Here is a 22594-nt window from a genome sequence, read left to right as displayed (position 1 = left end):
AGAGAAGAAGATCGCTAGTTCGAACGAAAAAATTAAAATTAAAATTAGATCCTTTTCAAAATAATTATTTTGCTTTTATTTTACTACAAAGTATTTTCTGTATTTTCATTTTTTTTTATAATTTTCGTGATTCCATGATTTTTTTCCCCAGAATAGCATTGTATTAAAGTGGATTATATGTTAAATATATATATATATTTAAAATTAATGTATATTATATTTTTTCATTTATGTACATAATAAAATAATTTCTATAAAATTAATTTTTGAAATTTTGGACTTTCGATTTTTTTAAACATATTTTTAAAAATATTTTTTGACTTTAATTTCTATTATTATACCTGTTATACGTGTGATAATAAAATTATTGATATTTCAAGATGTATATACGTAAAACGATGTTTGTATTATAAATTAAGAAAATTTTTGCGAAATGATAATTTTCTTTAATATAATTCATTATTCAAAATTATTAAAAATATACAAAAAATTATTTTATACAAAAAATAGAAATTATTGTATGCAAACGAAAATTTATAGAATCAATTAAATACATATTACTATATATTTATAATATATTTAAAATCAACAGAGAATAATATTAAATTTTTACTTTGAATACATCGAAAAGAAAAAATGAATTAGACAAAAAAGTTTATTTGGATAAAAACGACAACAAATATTCTATTAATATTAAATATTATATTAATATACAATTATATAATATTATACAAATATAATAAATATATATATTATAAAATATAATAAATAAATATATTATACATATAATATACAATATATCAATATATATACTGAATAAGAGATATTTGGTATTATTTTTCCTTTGGTATCGATTTTTATCTAGATTATCTAAGGTGTTTATGCAAATGTTATCATAATTTATAGCTATTTTTACATAAAATAAAGATAAAAAAATGAAACTTGAACAAAAATATCTATATTTCTATCATTATCCATTTTTATCGTAGGACTAAATTCTAAAAATATATTTTTTATTTTACATATTTTGCATAATGTATATTTTATGCATATTTTTTTTGTATAAGGTATACATATTCTTTGGATGAATCATTTGTTAATTCTTAAGTAAGTTGCTAATGACTTTTTCTTTTTTTTTTTTTTTTTTGATTTTCCAAATTATACATATATATATATTTCTTGATAGCAACAATTTCTTAATAAATATAAGTAAAAATTATTAGTTTTGAATTTAAAAAAAAGTTACTTTTAACGCTAATCTCTCATCCATTTCAATATACTATTTTCCATAAAAACATGCATAAGTTGAACAATATTCGGTTCATTTTTCTTAACAATAATTCTTTAATTCATCAATAAAACAATTGATTTGTTATACATTAAACATAGATAAAAATCTATTGGATTTAAGTAAAACTTACTTTTATTTGAAAAAAATGTATTGAAATATACATTGAAATGAAAAAAGAAGAAATACATAATATAGAAATAATATTTTATTACAATAAAATAAATATCTGGTAATTCCAAAATTAATGATTTTTAATGATATGCTTTTAAAATTTTTTTTCTCACCTTTTTTTCCACAATGTATATTTAAATTTTTCATGTATATATACATATATACATATATATGTCTAAGAAAGGATTAATCACATTGTCGCATTGATAGTATTTTCAAGAAATAATTTTCGAAAATTTTACTTTCAAATGTATTCGCACCTTTATTGACAAAGAATGATGGCAATATAATGGCAATCACAAGCATATACGATTCTCTGTGGCCATCAAAAGGAATCGTAAATGATATTTACTCGATCATTTTGAATTTTTTAAATAAATAAAATACATTTCGAAAGGATATCGATACATTTGCAATTCACGTCTGTTGCTATTTTAAAGGCACTATACGTGATATTTTGTTTTTCACATTTATATATAATTAAATATAATATATATAATCTTAGAGTTTAATTTTTTCTTTTATTTTTTTTTTTTTCGATTCTTCGATTTTTATGTTATATTTATTAAATATTTAAAGATTCGATACCGATTTGAATAATTTCGATACTTTTGACAGATTGATAGATACAGGAGTCTTCCACTTGTCTGATGTATCATAAATCTTCGAATAAGTATTTGGATATGAAAGATCAGAAATATTATACTCGTTATTTAAAATTTTGTTTACATGAATAGCAAAAATGTGTATACTGATACCAGTATTGATTTTAACATTAATAATAAATAATCTTAAAGAAAAAATTGATAAATTGATAAATTTTTCAATAATTTTATAATATAAATGTTTGTAACAAAAAGAAAAAAGTAATATGAAATTAAAAGAAAATGATTTAAACACTTCAAAATCATTTTTTCTTAATTCTTTGTATTAATCTTTTTCTATTTTTAATGTAGATGATTATTCGTCGTTTTTAATAGTTTATAATATTAATTTATCGATAATGTGAAATCTTACTATGGAACTCGATTTCTAATTCATGTTATTTGAATAAATATGTTTTTCATTTATATATTATATATATTATATGCATATTCAGATATATATCTTGAAGCAAAAACAATTATAATTTTTGTATAAATATTTATCTTATGTATATTAATAGATACGAATATAAATTATATACAACTATTAATAACAAAGATGATAATAATACTAAACTTATTAAATATTACAATCAATAGAATTTCAAACGAATTAAAATCCTATATTAGTTCCAATTCAAACTCTCGAATAGAAAATTATATTGTTTCAAACATTTCCTAATTAAACATTAATTTGCAGCTAATATAATGAACCTTTTCATTCAAAGTTTCTAAATATATAAAGAGAAACATACAACACAAAACCACAAAGATACACGTAAACCAAGACATGAACATAACCTAACTTTAATTCCTTCGAATTCTTAACCGCGCAGTCGGTAAAAGTTTAATTAAACATCGGTCGTTAATTATCTTCTAAAAAAGAAAAAGAAAAAGAAAAGAAAAACCTGGAAGGGGAGCTCGAAGAATAGCTTGACTGAACAGCAACAACGCCTTCCTCCTTTCCTCCGCTGCCAAAGCTTCGAATCCTTCGAGTCTTCTCGCTCTAGACGCCATTGCATCTTTGTCACGATAAAGGATCTCCGTGCGATTCAACGTTTCCAGCACAGCGCCCTTTATCTTTCCGTCGGTGAAAACAGTTCGAACTCGTTCCTCGTCGGTGGTCAGTCGTCCGAACACCTTCGAGATCCACTGTTCCCCGGCGACTCGTGCCACGTCCTCGCTGAAATCACGGAAGAAACCCCTTTTCTCGGATCTGACGGTCTCCAACGAGCACAGAGTTTTGTAAAACCGCTCCGATTCCGCCATATCGATGGCGTTGAATCGATACACCGGCGTGATCGATTGCGGTTAAGAGACACCGGCCACGGAAGCGTACTAAGCGGTAAACGAGATTTCGTTCTATCCAATCGAATAATTTTAGACGAACTCGACCCAGCTATTTCCGTCTCGAAATAGCAATTGCGAATTGCTTTGCGCCACAGAGTGTTGTTACGGAATTATTACAATATTGAATTGTTCCATGATATACGTATAATTAATTAGTTAGAAGTAGTTTACATTTATTATATTTTCAATTCGGATTTCTTATTCGAGCCACCTATCATGTTCATTCATGATTGTATAATAAGATAACGCAATCGAATGACGAATTGGGAATTAGGAATCGAGGAATGTTGATTAAAGCGAAAGTGATGAGATGATGAAAGATGAAAGAAATTAAGTAATCAGGAAAGTATTCGAACGCGAATAATTTTCTGTTCAAATATGTATTTAAATAATGAAATATATATTTATTTGATACAATTATATTATGTATGGTAAAATACAATATATTAACAATTTGTCTACAGCATCTAACTATCTATTTTACGTAAGAATGATTGTAATTAAAGTGATGTGAAATGAAAATAAATTACAATATTAATCAAAAATATTTTTATATAATCGTAAAATGAAAAATCATTTTGATTGTTCTAGTGTTAAGATTATGATATATTACAGGGAAAAAATACCGACAATCACGTAATGCAACTTATTCAGAAAAAAACATCGAAGTTGTGGATTGTAATTTGATTATTATTGTATTTGAATTCCAATGTATTTCAATTATATTACACCGTGATGATGCAGTATTGATGATGATGATAAAGTATTTAATCGAAAGTTTCGAATCACATAATTGAAATAACGTAATTGCACTAATCAAATTATGATTTGAAATTCAATTGAAATAGCTCTGTTTCGCATATGTGTGGGGATAATATCATATATTTCTTATTTTTGTTATTATTGTGAACCTTTATTGAGTTACTTTCTGAAGCAAGGGTTGAAGAAAAATTATCTTTGTGGGAAGAGTAAAATAAAGGTAAATTAAGAGAAATGTCTGAATCAATTAAATTTAAATACATTATTAATTAGATAATTTTGATAGATATACAGATATATAAAAAATTTTCATTATTCTTCGTGTTTTTAATGGAAGTTAAAGAATTTTATTGCATTTTAAATATATTTCACGGATATTGATAATTTGTATTATGTTATGATACATAATATCTTATTATTTTTCATTATACTTTTTTTTATCATGGCCAAATTATTCTTTTGATAAATTGAATAAATCCAATTATTTCTTGACCTTATATAGACTTATTTAAGTACATCACTACATTAATTGATTTAAAAAAAATTGTGAATATTTATATTATATACTGTCAAAGTCAAAATATGGTAAAACAACCATAATCAAAATAAAAGGAGAAAATAAAATTATTAGTATATACTTATATATATCATATATTTCAATAATTAATAAAAATTACTATCATTCAGTTATTAAATTTTATTAAAAAGATCAAAAATATTGAAAATGATGAGTGATCTTAATTTTTTTTAATTAAGAAAATTCATAAAATTTTTAGACTTACTTTCTTTAAATGCAAAATTATCGGTGTCAAAATTACGTTTTTGCACTTAGTAAAATTCTTTGAAATATTTTTCCTTTGCTAATTGTTGATCTTATGATTGTATATTTCATTATGTCTTTTTATATATTATATATATACACATATACTTTAGTAATTATGCTAATTTAAAAATTCAATTTATAATATGAATCTCATATTATGAATTCTGGTGAGAACAAATAGAAAGAAATTTTTGAAAATAAAAATGTTAGTTGGAACAGAACTTATAAAATATAAAAATAAGAATTTTCTTTTATCAAATAAAACTAGTATCTATTTAATAGTAATTTTATTCTTTTCTAACTTTGCTTTGAAATAATTTGTTTTCATAAAACTTTTAAAAAAATTGCTAATAATATGCTTTTCTCATAAAAATTTTACAAAATATTCTTTTAAACGAATATCTAAATAAAAATAGAATTTTAATAAAAAGAAAAGAAAACTATTTATTTTGATTCTATTATTTGTTCTCCATCTACATTTAGCTTTTAAACTTTCTCATTTTAAAAGAAAATTTTTTTTCAATTTTTTGGAGTGACAATTATAATTTTATTGGATTGAATATATATTATCTCTGATATGGAAATTATAATTTTACTATTGGATATATATAAAAGTGAAAAAAAATATAAATAATAGTATAATAGTACAATATTCTTAATAGTCAAACATTATCGTGTGTGTTTGTTTATTTTAATGTTACTAAATTGATTGTTTTCTAATATTTGAACTTTTTATAATTAATAAAAATTTTATTTAAAAGATAGATTTTGCATAATATAATAATTCATTATAATAATAAGTCATTATATATATTATATTTTATTATTGGTATATACAATATTCATATATATAAACAGTGTTTATAGACATACGTGAATTGATTATTTGAATATCTTTTTAATTAATCTTTCATTTAATTTGATACATCTTCCTGATTAATTTAATTGTATGAAAAAATGTGTATTATTTAAATTAAATTTATGTATCTACTAACTTGTATCACAATGTATTAAAAAACAATTGATTTAATAATATGAATAAATATACATTTATTTTGATAGATTTTGATCAATCTCACGCAATAAGTATCTGTTTATTATATCAGTGCATATCATTGTATGTTTATTATGTAACTACTGGATGTATAAATGTTTATCTTTTCATTTCATAATAGTGTGAATAATTATTGGAAATAAAGATCATACAACATTGATTTTAATGATTTAAAATACATTAAGAATAATAATTTTAAACAATTTTTTCTTATGATTGCTAGTTGGCTTTAATTTTCAAGATAAAGGAAAATTTATCATTTCAATTTTCATCCATTCATACAAGAAAAAATGTTTCAAACGAAATTGAATGGTTTCAGAAAAGATATATTCTGCTATTAGTAATTCTTTCGTAGATGCATAGAGGACGTATGAAAGTGATTAACATTTTTTTTAAATGGGATCATATGTTTTTTTTGACTGCATCATACTGATACACAACTTCATATTTTTTTAAAAAAATTCTATTTGCGTCAAAAAATCATTAATTTAGAAGATATCTTAACTTGAAGTTTTGTAAAAAGTTTTAAAGTAAAATCATATTTTTATCATTCAATTTATTATCATCGTTTTATATAGACAAATTAATGTATACAAGGAGAACATGAACATATAAAATATCTCTTCGCGTTTTTCTTGTCTTTCATATGATAAGTTTTATGAATTTTAAGATAAAATATCTTCTGAACTAATGATTTTTACATACAAGTAGATTAATCCTTTTTTTTTTCTACAGAATATCAAGAATATCATTGTATCAACTGGTGCAATAAAAATATATATAATTCCACTTAAAAAAACGTTAATTATCTTCACATGTTCTTTACTGCGTCTCCTATAAAAACTTATAATGTATTCTTTTTTAAAAATTTAATTCTGTTTGAAAATTTTTTTGCTATAAATAATAATAGTGATATAAAACAAAATCAATATGTGAATCACTCTATATATCATAAACATGTAATGTTATATTTATGGAAATGATCTTCATCTTGACTTATAAGAGATCATTTTTATAATCAAAAAATTTTAAATTATTCATTGTTTAATTATTAAAAAATTATTCGCTCGATAATCGCACTTTTAGCATAAATAAATATTCTTTGATTTTATATAATTTTTATTGAATTCGTATTGGTTTAAAAAACATTAAAAATTCATTTTTCTTTCTCTCTTCCATTGAATGTAACGTAGCCATAAATTTGAAAATATGATGGATATATTTGTTACTATTTTTCGTGATTTACACGAAAAATATTATTTTAACAAAATTTGTAAAGCTAAATTTAATAACCAATTCTAATTTAAAGAATAAGTATTTAGAGATCTATTTATATATATTTCGATATTAGATACGCTTTTTAAGTTTTAATAATCTAATTATGAGGAAAATAGATATATTGAATTGTCAAAAATTTCAAAAGCATAAATATTAAACAAAATTTTATTCTAATGTTTTTATTTGTAGCTATTCTTCCATTTGAAAAATGATATTTGATTTGTGATAATATGCATTGTTAAAAACAATGTATGTGAGAATGTACATAATTTCTAAGAAAATTAAAAAAGAAATATTATTTTGTAAGATAACATGCGATTCTTTCACAATAATTATTTTCAAAAACAATTAAGAAAATTAATTTTAAATAAATGTAAAATTTCTAGTGAGATACCCATCGATCAATGTTCGATTCTACTTTGAAGTACATTTTTCATTTCTGTGTTCATAAAGTATAATATTCATAGAGGATCTGAATTTTGAATCTAGAATCTCTTGAGAGTCTTTTTTTTCAAGATACTTAATAAAATATAAAAATCTTGCGATATGATCGATACCATCACTCTTTATGCTAGTGTTAAATGATAGTCATGTAACCATGCTAGAAGACATTTTGATAAATTTACATCTGATGATTATTAGTTGAGGATCTACAGTTTCATCTTTATATTAGTATCCATATATCTTTTTATTTAGGATAAAAAATTAATTCAAAAGATTTATATTTTAAATTTCTCGCTTGAAATTTCATTATCATTCGTGGAAAATTATTAAAAATTAAATTTTAGTTATATATCATTTTGATATAAGAAATATCAATCCCTTGATTCGAAAATGATGTTTTTCTTTTTAATAATTATATTCGTTATAATTTCTTTTGAATCACGTTCCACTTAAACAGATGAAAAATTTTTATGTCTAAATAACAGTAAACCAAATTCCAAAAAAATATAATATAAATAGATAGTTTGAATAAAAAAGGAATAGATAAAACTGTTTTCGACTCTTTATATTATTTTATACGTTATATAACGTATTTTTATTAATATATTTATATAATATTATATACATACAATATATATTTTTTTATAATACTATGATATGATAATATATATTTGATAAAATAAAGCGATGATTGCATTCATATATATACATTTACATTATATTTTTTTCTCAGAATTTGATCATTATATTAGACAAGACATATAAATTTTTCAAATGGTATTAATTCTAGTAATTTTCTATCATAACACATAATATTATAAAGAAATGAAGACGTATGTATTATATGTATACATATAATGCAAACATTCTCTAATTGCACTTCTATGAAGTCTTACTTGAATGAAATATTAGCTATTAGCTGTATGTAAGTAAATGCAGTGAATTATGGAACAAGTGAAACAACAGGGAAAGCTGAAGAGAGAAATCCATGAAACGAAAAATAAATATGTGCTATATATTTCCTTTCAGGATTCAATAATATTCATCAATCAATATTCATTGTGATAAAATTATGATTAAAGATTCTTTTCCTTTTTTTTTCTTTTTTTGTAAATTAATTTATTGTACATATTCCTATATATTTTCTTATACATTCTTATTTCACATATATCTGAATGTTTTGCAATAAATAAATAAATTGCATTAGATAGATAAAATGCATTTGTATTTTAATGTTTTGCACAGAAAAAGGTAGAAATTTCTAAAATTAACTTTGATAGTTATACAGGATGTTAATGTATTCGTGAGATATGTTTGAAGGATCAACTGTTGAGATTAAGACAAATAAAAAAATTGATATATAAAAATGTCGATTAAAACTTATTATTTATCAAGTTATAAATAAATTGAATTTTATGTTAGATTAAATGAGATAAATATAGAGATAGAGAAACAAAATGAAACATCTCAATCTTGTTTCGTCTAATGCAAAGTTCAATTTATTTATAATTTAATGATTAAGCTTCAATTAATGTATTTATATACCATAACTTTTGTGCTTATTTTTTAAATTTGATCTTCCAAAATCATTCCATGAATATATTAATACTTTGTAGAAAAGGGTTCTCTCTGATTTCAATCATCTTGAGATATACAGTCAAAGTCAATATTTTAAAAACTGCATCTCAATCTTAATTTTTAAAATATTAGCAAAAATATTTTTAATATATTGTAATTAGTAACAATTTAAAAGATTCTTCAATAACTTTAACTTTAACATATGTTTTAAAACATCATTCTTTTAATTATCTTTAAATCTTTCAGAAACTTTTAATGATTTATTAGAAACTCATTGACAAAAAATTCTTCAACTTTAGATTAAAATATTTGGCATTGGACGCATTTTTATCTAAATTAACCAAAGTTAATTTGTAAAAAGATGAAATGGAATTTCCATTTTAAGTTATCTTTTACCGAATAGATATTGCTTAAGATTTCTTTATATAGAATAGATATCGATTTACATGCAGCAGCCAACATTAATTTCAAACATTAGAAATTGCACAAACGTTGGTAATTGTATTTAATAATTATAACATGTATAAAATAAACTTTCATACGAATTGTAATTTTTTTTATTCATTTGATATTCGAATTTTTCTTAAATACATACCAAATTTTATATCAAACTTTAGAATGTTTGCAACATTGGAAATATATTTTTTTGAATATCTTTTAAAAGCAACAATTATATACAGAGTACCCCACTTAATTTGATCATTTTAAATACGTATCTTACTTTTTATAACAACAATTGTCAGAGGAAAATAATTATTTCTTTCGAACAAGATAAATATTATTGATGAAAACAATTTTTCTCAAAAGTCATATTTCTTCTGATTTCAAGATCATCGATTTTTCTCCTTCTTTTTCTTTCTTTCTTTCTTTTTTTTTTTTTTTCAAATGAAATTGCATACTTTCTTTATCGAGACTCGATAAGTGAGGTCAAACCATCAACATTCTGACCTTCACGTGGCCTTGGATACAAAAAATTCATAGCAGTTAGACAATTGATATAAATAGTAAAATAACTATGATGGAAAGATTATTCGAAGGAAAATTTATCTTAATAAGTACATTTTAAAATAATGCTCCTCAACTTCAATACATGTTCCTTCATCTTTTATTATTCATACACACACATATATATATATATGAAAGGGTGAAAGTTCAAAATAATTAACATAATTTTAAGATCATCGAAATCCATGATTCTTTAAAATTTCTTAATAATTAACTCTGAATTAAAATTTTCAAAAGTAATTGTGCAATTATTATTATTATTATAACAGCTTCCGGTCGTAAACTGCGTCCGGTAGGAATTTTATCCCAGCTTCGTCAGCGTTGCAGGGGTCAAATGATACGCTGACACAATCATATCCTGGTGATATCGATGTTTTTTTATATTCTTTTGATGTCATCAATGGCCACCAATAAGGATTTTTCAATATACAACATTGGACATAATTGTTAATAATTTTTCTTTCCTTTCTTAATTTTCGACTTGCTTATCCTTTTTTTTAGGATTGCAAGAGGATGCATTTGAGTAAATCAGAAAAATATTTTGGATTTGCTTTCAAGAAAATTTCACTCCCATAGATTTTGGGATTTTTAATCGTATTATTGTTGCTCATTTTTATTTATATTTATTAGACGAGAATTTAAATTTAAATCTGAGAACGAACAGCTGGAAGATGAGATTTCAAACTATCTAAAGGTTTCGAATGACGTTTTTAAGATAATCAGAAAAACGTAGAATCATTGGATAATAGGAACATTAATTAATGAAAAAAAAAAAAATTTGTCGATATTTGAATTGTTGTTACAACTTCGAGATATCATGGTATCATTTTTGTTTCATATTTTATCTTTTATAATTTTATGATTTAATGAAAAAGAAGAAAAAAAAAAATTGTCGATATTACGAACTGTTATAATTTCGCGATAATGTTGCATATTTTTTTCTTTTTATTTTATTTTTGCCTCGTATTCTATCTTTCATAATTTTGTTATACAATCTTCGAATTTTTTTTTTTTTTTAAAATTCTGAGATACTTTCCTTTTCACACACTTTCAACGTTCAATTCTTTTACACGCGTCTCTTATTTTCGTTTACGTTTACGTACATATTTTTTATTATGCTTAAGTTGAGACTTTTGTTTTTGTAGTATTCCCCGATGTTTCAACTATTGATAAGCCTTTTTGTTTATGACCGAGAGATGTGTGTTGTATCTTAAATGATTTAAGACTGAAGCGTAAATGGCCGACAAAGTCATATAGACTTGCATTTACTTGTTTACTTCTTTCAGGATGATATACGATTTAGTTCTTAATACGATATACGCGTGTTTTGGTTTTTCACATGCGAATATCCTTCTCACCAATGCAAATTTTAAATTACCTCCAAAGGTATAAAAAACCAATTGTTGCGATCTCGAATCTATCACGTTTGTTACATCATATATATATATTATAATGGTCTGGTCACATCATATATATAAATATATATATTATAATAGTCTCGTGTTAGTTTCTTAGTATTATGAAATTATTTGAAGTATTATTTATTACTTTATATATATATATATATATATATTAATATTTCAATGGAAGGATATTTGCTTTGTTCTATAACAAAAAGAATTGAGTTTTTCAATTCGATCCTCTGTACCCTACAAATTCGAGTTACTCGATAGAACTCGTATTTAAAGAAAGTACGATATAAACGAGTACTTGTGAGAGAGATGACGTGGAATGAGACATCTAACGATAACGAACTGAAATACCGTGGAACGCCTACTCCTATATAAGACAGAAGGCCACTCATATGTATCAGAAGACGTGACATTCAGGTTCTAAACACCACATCAAGGATACACGATGTTTTCAAACGATCAGCCATCTAAGTATGTATTAATCGTGTATGTATTTAATCGACTTTAGCCTAATTTTCGTTTGTTGTTCAATTCAATTTGGATCATTCAATAATGTGAATTTCTTTTTGTTTATAAATCGAAGAATAAATTGATGGTCTTTGAATTTTGACCTAGAATTTCTCTCTTCTCTAGGTTATTAAATAAATCGATACGTTAATTTTGACCTAATAATAGAGATTTCTTCCATTCGAGTTATAAAATAGATTGACCGTCAGAGATCATTTTTTTGATCTATAATAGAATTTTTCTCGTTTCGATTATAAAACCAATTACTGGACGTCGAATCACTTCTGACCTATAACATAATTTCTCTCGTTTCAATTATAAAATAAATTGCCTCACTTTTGACCCGTAATACGTTTTTCTTTTTTTTTTCGTTTGAGTTATATATAAAACAAGTCTTTAGAGGGGAATGTCATTTATTTCGTTTATTGGTAATTTTGCAAAAAAGAGATCATTTCCAATTTTTAAAATATCATCCCTATTTTGAGCAACTTTTTTCTACTTTACATGATATCGAGTAATACACAATAGTTAAATACGTTAAATGGAATAGATTTGGATTAGATTTACATTAAATTACTTACATTAGATATTAAACCTAATTCAATTAAACCTGACAATTTAAACTCAAACTTAATTAATTAAATAATTTAGTAATTATTTGATTAATTAATAACTAAAATTACAATTATGATGTATATTAAATATATATATATATATATATATATATATATATATATATATATATATTGTTTATTTTTATTATTTTTTTTATTATTTGAATCTTCCTTGTATTATATTAGCTGGAAGTATTTATATTATATTAAAATCATTAAATCATTAAGCACAATATTAAAAGTTATAATATTATTATAATATTTATAAATCCAGAGATTTAGCATATAATTAATACAATTTGTAAATAAAATATTTTTGAAACAAAATAACAATCACAATATACATAATTTCTTTTATAATTAACTTTAATGTAGATCAAGTAGCATTATCACCATAATTAAGATTTTAGGTTAGGTTATACAGAAACAGCGGTCGCTGCCAGATCTCCTATGCCAGAAAGTTTTTTGTAAATATCTCGAAAATTAAAAAGAGTGAACGGCAGTAACATGTATAGAAAAAAGTTGTTCAAAATGATAACCCTAACAACATGTTCGAAATAAATCGAAATCAACGAGATGACTTCTTTTCTGCATAATTATCCATAATTCTTTTTTATAACATATTTCAAGTAAATCGAAATTGATAAAGTGACTCCTTTCCTGCTGTACTAATTATTAATTTATTTTTCCCATTATTATTCAAAATGATGACATATACCAAAGAAATCAATGAGATAATCATATTTTAATTAAAATTTTATTATAATATATATAATTAAAATTTTATTATAATATTATAATATATATAATTAAAATTAAGATTTTTAAAATTTGTTGCTATAATAAAAAATTTTTTAAAGTGACAAATAAAGAATATAATAATAATAGATTTCAATAATTTTATAAAAGAACAACATAGAATATTTTAAACATATTTCTTCGTAAACTTGGAATCAAAAACGACTGTATTCTATCATTATAATTCATTGGAGACGGATATTTTTAATGAAAAGATTTTTTAATAACGGAGAAATAAAAAATAACTAAAATAACTATCAGCAATAGAAACTGGCGATATCCAGCACGCCGAGGAGATCGTTTTCCAAGATATCTCCGCGCTCGAGTCGCGTTGCGGAAGCAAACGGAAGCCGCTTGATGCGCGCTCAATGTCCTTCCGAAGGACGGCGAGAGCAGACGGCGTAGTGGCACGCGGAGGGCGAAAGCGATAACGCGGGATGAGATCGTGCGAGATTCCGCGCGCGCGTCACGTTCCGCATTCGGCTTAGTAAGCGGCGTGAGCTCGCTTCGTTAAGGCCGATTCACCCATGCCAGTCGAGTGTCAGAAATCGCGGACGTTGCGTACACGGCCGTGATCACGGCCACTCGTTTGGCCGAACGGTTTTCACGCGGGCGTAGCTGCGCTGGAAATTAGAGATACGAGGTATCTCTAAATTGGAAACGGAAGCAGAACGGAGAGAGAGAGCCGAGGGCACGATCGAAAGGATCCCGCCGATGAGACGCGACGCAGCGACGAGAACGATTGCCGCGATAAGCCGTGGGAACGGTGATAACGATAATAACGAGAAAAGAGAGAGAGAGAAAAAAAAGGCGAGTTCATCGAAGCGCGGTTAGATCCGAGTATCTTCGGGTGACGTAAGTCGATAACTCGTGTGTAGCCCGCTTGCACGCCTCCTTTCCTCGAGAGCCAACGGAACATTCGGATTTTTAAGCGCCAAACAACGGATTCGAAACGATCGTCACTCCCTCCACCCGGCACATATATCTTCTTTCTTCGCGGTGGATGGAAATGGCAGCGCAGTCGACTTTACCGAAGGCGCACCGAATCGAACGAATCTTCTCGTTTCAGGACGATTTGCGCGCGATCCTACTATCAATTCCGAGAGTCTTGCAAATTCTTCGCTTGTTTGGACACGCGAGTTTAGTTGGCGAGAAAAAATAAGAAAAATCGATTACCTTCGTGTATATAGATCGAAGAACTTTTTCGTTGGTAAGATCGAAATCGATAGAACGTAAACGCCTACTCCAGATCTGTCAATTAAGATACGCATAATCAATTGAGAGTCGAGTTAACCCTAGTTAACCTCTCTGAGTCTCGAAAACGCGCGCGGAAAAATTCCTGAGGTAGAAAGATTGATCGATCGATTTTGTTCCGCTATGACTATTTTCATCGAAATATTTCGCTCTCTTTGTATTTCTTTCTTCGATAGATATAGATTGTAATGCGACTGACTTCTTTCGCGCGACGTATCGTTCGAACGCGAATAAATGGTCGGGACGCGCGTACCTTTGAAATCTATCGGATTTTCGTGCCGCGTTCGAATTTATACGAGTATGCACGAACATGCACGAACATGCACGAAGTGAACCGAGCGTCCGGCGTCGCGTGGTACGTTGGTTGCGTCGCGTTGCGTCGTCGTTGCCTCCGTTGTGTAACGCTCGTGCAACAAGCTTGCAAGTAGACCGAATCGCTTTTTTCTTTCGAATACCGAAACGTGACGTAACGTGACAAACGATGACGCGCAAAACGAATCAGAATGAACGCCACGTATACGTTGACCTCGACCGTTTTGTGTTCGAACCTTCTTATCTTAGCTTGTTTCCATTTCCCGGTAATGCGAACGTAAAACGAGCTAGACATTTTCCTAGAAATTATTGGACGATGCACAGTCAAGATTTTTGCCTATTAAAGATTTCCACGATTTCTCGTTGCGTTTCAGGAATCAAGATATGACAGGAGACGTCTCGAATAGCATCCTTCAAAATGTCGATAACGATTCTATCGGCGACCCTTTTTACCATCGGCGCCTCGTACCGTCTTGCCCGAACAATTATTTCGTCGAAACGATGGAACAGCAGTCCTGTGATGAGCAAATGACGAATGACTTGCCGCTAATGCCGATCGGAACCACATCGATAACATCGATCGCGTCCGAGTGTTTCGACATCGAGGCAGACAACGAGCAAAGTATTTACAGTGACGGATTTCTAGAGCGTTGCATGGAACTCGCGAGTTATAACCATCCCGTCTGTGATAGGGAAATCATCACTTGGTTCAGACAAGTTCGACGACGGTGTTCCAACATTCGCAGTAAGTTCATTTCGATTTAGTTTAATAAATATTCGTTTGAATACGTTAAAACAATTCTGATGCAATTATAATTATCGATATAACAAAATAATATTTGTAAATAGTTATATTAACGATTCTCTTATTAGTAAACTTGTGCCATTCTAAAGCTTTATTGATGTTTTTTGGAGATTATTGAAGATTTTTATGTTTAACAGCATAAAAATTATTCAAGTTTTGAAAAAATTTACTTAAATATTCTATCCTTTTTAGTTAAAATATCTTATCTAGTATTTTTTAAAAATATATTGAAATATTTGAAGTTTTATGCATTCTTTAACTTTGAAATAAGGTTAGAAAAATTATACTGTGTAAATATCTAAAAGAGAATATAATAATTTATCAACTAATAATATTAACGATTTGACAAGTTATAAGATGTAAACGAATGATTATTTTTTAAAATTTTTGCAATTTATTATTATTAAATAAAATAGATATAAACATCAAAGAAATATCTTATATTTGTAGAATTTGTTTATAAAAGTTTATTCATTATTTATTATTATTATATAAAAAAAAATACAAATTTTTTAATAACTTGTAATAATTTTATGATTAAATGCCATTAATAATATATATATAATTTAAATTCATCATAAATTTAAAAAAATTGCTTTATAATTTTATAGAAATATTAGAAATCCAGACATAGTTTATTCTTTTTTTTTTTTTAACAAGGACAGGCATAAAGAAATATAAAAAATTTTCAATTTTTTGTATGTTTCGAAGTGACATTCAAAATAAAAAATATAATATTTAATTTTAAGTTTTTTTAATTCCATTTCAAAATATTTCAATTACACTGCGCGTTGGAAAATATTAATACTAATTTACATCGCTGTTCTATACCATTAAATTTAACAAATTCATTCATTCATAGATAGATCAATTATTTATACGAATAATTATTACGATAAAATTGATTTTTTTCATTTTCAATTAATTCATATTAAAAGTCTATAAGATTTTAATTCAGAATTAATTGTTCTTTTACATTTTATTGTGTTCTTATCATTGCGTAATGATAAATGTTATGCTTCGAGATTTATGTTGTATAATTGATCTTTATATATCTATGTACAGTTCTTCTAGTCGACGTAAGCTTCATTATTCTTTTTTGTTACTATTATTGTGCCAATCAATCTATTAACATTGTCTCGTGAACGATCATTATTATTATTATAATTGTTTTATGAAATGTATTTTATTTTTTTTCTGTAGAAAAGAATTTTTAAAATTTATGAAGATTAAATTAAATTAAAATTCAATAACTAAGTTTTTATCATATTTGTTCATAAATCTGTTTTTATATTATCTTGATTTATATGCAAATGATATATATATTGCAAAAAGAAAATTGAGAAATAGAGATTTTTTTATCATTTTTTTATCATATGTTAAAAATTAATTGCAAAAATTATATGAAAAATTTTTTACTGTTTCTTCAAATCATTATCCTCTAAGTTTTATATTTTTTCTTAACAATTAAGTAACTTAAACTTATCTTATTTTAAATAAGATTTAAGAAATTTTTAAATTATTGGAAAATTACTTTTTAAAATTATTTGATAAATAATCTTATTTAGGATTTTTAAAATAACACAAATTAATATACAATCATCATTTATATTTTATATATATTTATTGCACTATATATTTATAGTACTATATATTATAATCTATTCTATATATTTATTATCACATATTATTACTAATATTATTTATAATCAATGTTAAATTTTTTTAGAATATTATTTAAAAATCAAGTTTATAATTAAAATAAATATAAAGAAATAAACATATATACTTTTTCAAATAATCAATTCTTCAATTTATTATTTATAAATAAATTTATTAATTAATATTAATTGAAGTATATTTTATTATCTATCAAATAATATTTAACGTTATGTAAAATAATGTCAAATTATCAAAAGTAAAGATTAATTATTTGAAATAAATTTCGGCCATATTGTCCATCTTTTAAATTTTTACTTAAAATGCAAATAATGTAATAAGTTAAAATAAATTATGTTTAACAAAAAATTGAAACAAAAGAAAAAATAAATGAATTAGATTTAATATATATTATGAAAATAAATCATTTTAGAAGAATAAGGATAATATGATCTACTTATAAAAATCATTATTATATAAGAAATAATTATTTATTAATAATTATTATTATAAAAAATAAATATTTTAATATTTCTATTGTTTAATTTCTATTTATTTATATTATTTATAAACAAAAATCATATATATATAATCTCTTTCATATAATATACTCATCGTACGATCATAATTCATAAATGAGACATTTCAAAAATATTTCATCATATTGATCTACGTTTGCCACATGACATATATATTGCATCATGTTATCAGAAATTCCATGAAAAATCTTGACGTCTGAAATATCAAAAGATGAGTTTTGAGGCTCATATTCTTCATTTATTTCTGACTCAGAATTCTTGCGACATCGATTAACTAAGCTCTTAACTATCTTTCGTTTAGTCTTTGAGGATCATATTATCCTTCATTATAGCAAATCAATGTAATAGCATGCATAGTTTCATAAATTTTTAGTTTATATTTATGAAAATATAAAAAATTAAGTAAACTTATTTATAAATATATTAAATTTTTATATTATATTAGATTTTAAATATTTTTTATCAAATATATTTCAATATCTTTTTAATTTTTTTAAGAAATACTTTGTAAAAATTCCTTTGTAAGATTGAGGAAGATAGATTTTTTTATATAAATATTTTTCTAGTGATATATAAGATTTTCTAAATAAACTTTTTTTTCGAATAATAGTAAAGAAATAGTAATTCAAAATATTTTTAATATAATCAATTCAATATATAATATAAATATTATTTTGAGATAAATAATGAAATAACAAATAGTAAAAGATAGTATTTTGAGTAATTTTTAATTTTAATATTTTGTTATATGTATATTTTTTATTTTTGTATGTTTATTCTACTTAATTATTATATTTCATTATTATTGACATTCATTACTGTGTATTATATATAAAATTTAATTTAAACTAAACATAAGATTTTTAAGATTTTTAAATTTTGACTCGAAAATTGTATCTCCTATATTTTTTCTTATTTATATTTATATTAATATAAATACTAAATAATAAATATTAATAATGATTTAAGTATTAAAAGAAATAATATTTTCAAATAATTACATTAATATTAATTTTGTCTTTATTTTCTTGTGAAAAATTTAATTTTTATTTTTCACTAATTAAACTTGCAGATAGTTTTATGAAATTATTACAAAAAATAGGAAAGGACTTTGAGAATCTATAATTTGAAACTTTTTGAGTTTCAAAGAAGTTCAAAATTTCGATATTTCGAGTAATAATATTGATAATTTTTAATATTTTCTCTCAAATTATTTCAAATTTTCTCTAATTTTATTTCTTGATTGAATGAAAAAATTTTGTTTTATTTAATTATTTATTTATCTATTTATTATAAGGCTCTATTTAAATAATTAATAAAAGAAACATTATTTTTGATAGCAAATATAAACTTAAATATAAACTTTTTAATTTTTTTTTATTTTTTTGGAAGCATAATTATAGATAATTATAGATATAATTATACATATAATTATAGATAATTATAGTAGATTGCTTAGACAAAAATTAATTTTAATTTAAATTAAAATTAAATTTAATTTTTAATTTCAATTGTTTATAATTTAATAAATAAAGCTTAACTAACTTTTTTATATATCATACTTGTTTTAACTATTATGTTGACGATAGATGATCAAGGAATATATTAACATCTTGTATAACTCATTATATATGAAAAAAAAATGTCATATCATTTAACAATTTTTTTTGTGTATTTTTAATAAATCATGTAATTTTTTTTTAATAAATCTAAACAAAATTATGAACAAAATTTTCAAAAAAATAATTTTTTTTAATTAAAAATTTTTTTCATAATAAATAATTATTCATAATATTAATTAACATTTATAATAAATATTAAATTATAAATGTTTATTAATAATAATGTAATAATAATAGTAATAATTATATTAATTATATAAAAATTATAAATATATAATAATAATTTAACAAACATTAATAATATAAACATTAAATTGTATATAAAAACAAGTTATTTTCATTAAAATTAAATTAACAATAATGGAAAATAAATAATAATGGATTTTATTAAAATTAAAAAGAAAAAATGATTTATTGCATGAAATAGCAAATATTACATTAACGTAATTTTTATCGATAATTAAATTATTTCAAATTTAAATTATTTTTCAAATAAAACTTATTTTTTAAAAAATAACAATTTTTTTTAGCAAAATTTATTGTATTTTGTTATAATGGATTTAATTAAATATTTTGTTATGAATATAAAAAATTACGAGAGAACTATATTATCATATTTTTCTTTTTTTTTATTCTATCGATGTTCTATGCCATCACAATTACTTTTAATGTAAAATATTTCATTACCAAAAATACATTCCATAAATTTTTATTACTATTATTACATTATTATTCTGTTAATCTTTCATCTATCTTCATTATATTATCATTATAATATTACTATATTATTCTTTCATTTTCATCATAACTTCAAATCTTTTTGTCTTTGGCGCTGAAACTCTTATTACGACCCCATCTAATTTTGTCTGTTTCTATTTTTGTTATTCTCCTTTTCTTTTGTTATTTTTTTCATATATGTTTGTATTGATAAAGTGAAATAATTAAATTATATATAGCATGACTTCTCTTTATCTTAAAACAGCAATATCTTTTAAGAGAAAAATATTATGAAAAAAGTTTATTTGGTATAAAGAAATATATTAATGCAGTATTATTAATAGTTTTTTAATAATAAGTGGATATTTAAAAAAAGATATTCTTCTTTTCATCTTCTCCTTGTTTTTTGTAAAATAATTTTTATAAAAAGAAAACTTCAAATTTGCGAAATTATTAACTTCCATCTTACAAAATTCTATATTTAATTATTAAACTAATGATTTTTTTATATAAATAGCCTAATACTTTTTTGAAGAAATACTGTGTTCCATTGGTGAATGTATCAAAAAATGTATATATATTATTTAAATGTCATGTCATCTTCATTTATATATTTATTTATAAAAAATATGAATAATATATCTTTTTAATTACTATTATTTTTTAATTATTTTTTAAAAATCTTCTATAAAAAATTTTCTTAAGAGATATTTATTGCATTTAGATATTTAGACAAAACAAAAATAAATAATTCATATAAATAAATAAATTATCAAGAATAAAAAGAAAAACAGAGAAATATATACTTTCATGATTTTTTCTTCAAGAAAATTAAAATTAAAATTACAAGATAATTATTGTTCTATTAATCTATCTTTCTGATATTTATTTAATTATATATTTAATATATTTTATTTTATAAAGAATACAATCATTGCATATTTTTTTATTAATTGAAAGTGTTAAAATTACTTTTTTCAATAAAATTATTTTGTGATATTCTTAATTTTTTTTTTTTTTTATTCTTCAACTGACACGATATATTGAATAAAATGATGAAAAGAAATAAGATTTTAAAATTAAAGTAATATTTTAAATTTGGAAAAATAAATTTATTCTATTTATTACATTTATTATAAACATTTTTATACAACAATTTTTATTTATTTCTATATTGGGTAAAAACGACAAAAAAACGACATCGTTTTATGATAAGTAATTTCGAAAATTTTTAATAAAAATTCGAAATTAAAAAAAATATTAAAATTTTCAAATTTTTCAAATCAATTATAAGTCAATTATAAGTATTTCAATTAAAAAAATCAAAATATTTGTTAAATTAAATTAAATTGAAAAACAAATAAAATATTTGTATTTGTACATAAATAAGCTAAAAATAATCTTGTAAAAAATTTACAAGATTATTATTCAATTTAAAGATCACTTTATTTCATTATGACAAACATAAATTACTTTTCGATTCTTTATATACTCAACAATATTTACAGATATTGCCTCCATTTTTCATCTACTAAATAAGACAATAATATTTTTAATCGAATATTCTATATTAGGTAATTATTCATTGTAGAAATATATTTGTCAAGGATAATCTCTTGAGTAACCTCAAAAAGCTTATTATTGCTTATTATTGCTTATTATTGTTTAAACAAATTATTAATTATTAAAAATTTAATACAAAAGAAGATTTATTTTACAATAAAATTAATAATTTTATTCTAATGAAATATATCTAATCTAATCTAATCTAATTTATTTTTCCTAATTTTCATTAAATTATCCTATCTTGAATTAAAATTCAAGAATAAATGATATTAAATTAGATTATTTTCAGTTAAAACATTTCCCATCATTAACATTTAAAAAAATTAAAATATTATTTTGATAAATATTGCATTATTTTAACTGTATAACTAAATATATTATTTAAATTTATT

At 23.2% G+C, this 22594-nt stretch overlaps 2 protein-coding genes across 7 annotated transcripts in view; one reads left to right on the top strand and one right to left on the bottom strand.

Moving 5' to 3' along the window:
* LOC100577347 (SET and MYND domain-containing protein 4) overlaps positions 1–22594 on the bottom strand; it is a 76440-nt gene that overhangs the window by 13337 nt on the left and 40509 nt on the right. The window contains exons 1-2 of one of the 3 annotated variants that reach the window (XM_026445915.1): positions 14905–15038; positions 3015–3289 (exon numbers count right to left, since the gene is read on the bottom strand). In XM_026445915.1, the coding sequence (XP_026301700.1) occupies positions 3015–3289; positions 14905–14999 (370 nt within the window). In that variant the 5' untranslated portion in view covers positions 15000–15038. Of the gene's footprint in view, positions 1–3014; positions 3574–14904; positions 15039–22594 lie in introns of those variants that run through there. The other 2 variants (XM_026445917.1, XM_003249114.4) reach the window with 2 other exon arrangements.
* The window catches only part of LOC100576563 (growth factor receptor-bound protein 14), a 55167-nt gene continuing 44776 nt past the window's right edge, over positions 12204–22594 (top strand). Inside the window, exons 1-2 of one of the 4 annotated variants that reach the window (XM_003249108.4) lie at positions 12204–12280; positions 15669–16039. In XM_003249108.4, coding sequence (XP_003249156.2) covers positions 12255–12280; positions 15669–16039 — 397 coding nt within the window. In that variant the 5' untranslated portion in view covers positions 12204–12254. Of the gene's footprint in view, positions 12281–14206; positions 15407–15668; positions 16040–22594 lie in introns of those variants that run through there. The other 3 variants (XM_006557690.3, XM_006557692.3, XM_006557691.3) reach the window with 3 other exon arrangements.

The sequence above is a fragment of the Apis mellifera genome, linkage group LG16 (assembly GCF_003254395.2).
Source record: "Apis mellifera strain DH4 linkage group LG16, Amel_HAv3.1, whole genome shotgun sequence".
Taxonomy (NCBI): Eukaryota; Metazoa; Arthropoda; class Insecta; order Hymenoptera; family Apidae; genus Apis; species Apis mellifera.
This window is presented reverse-complemented; position numbering and strand designations above follow the sequence as displayed.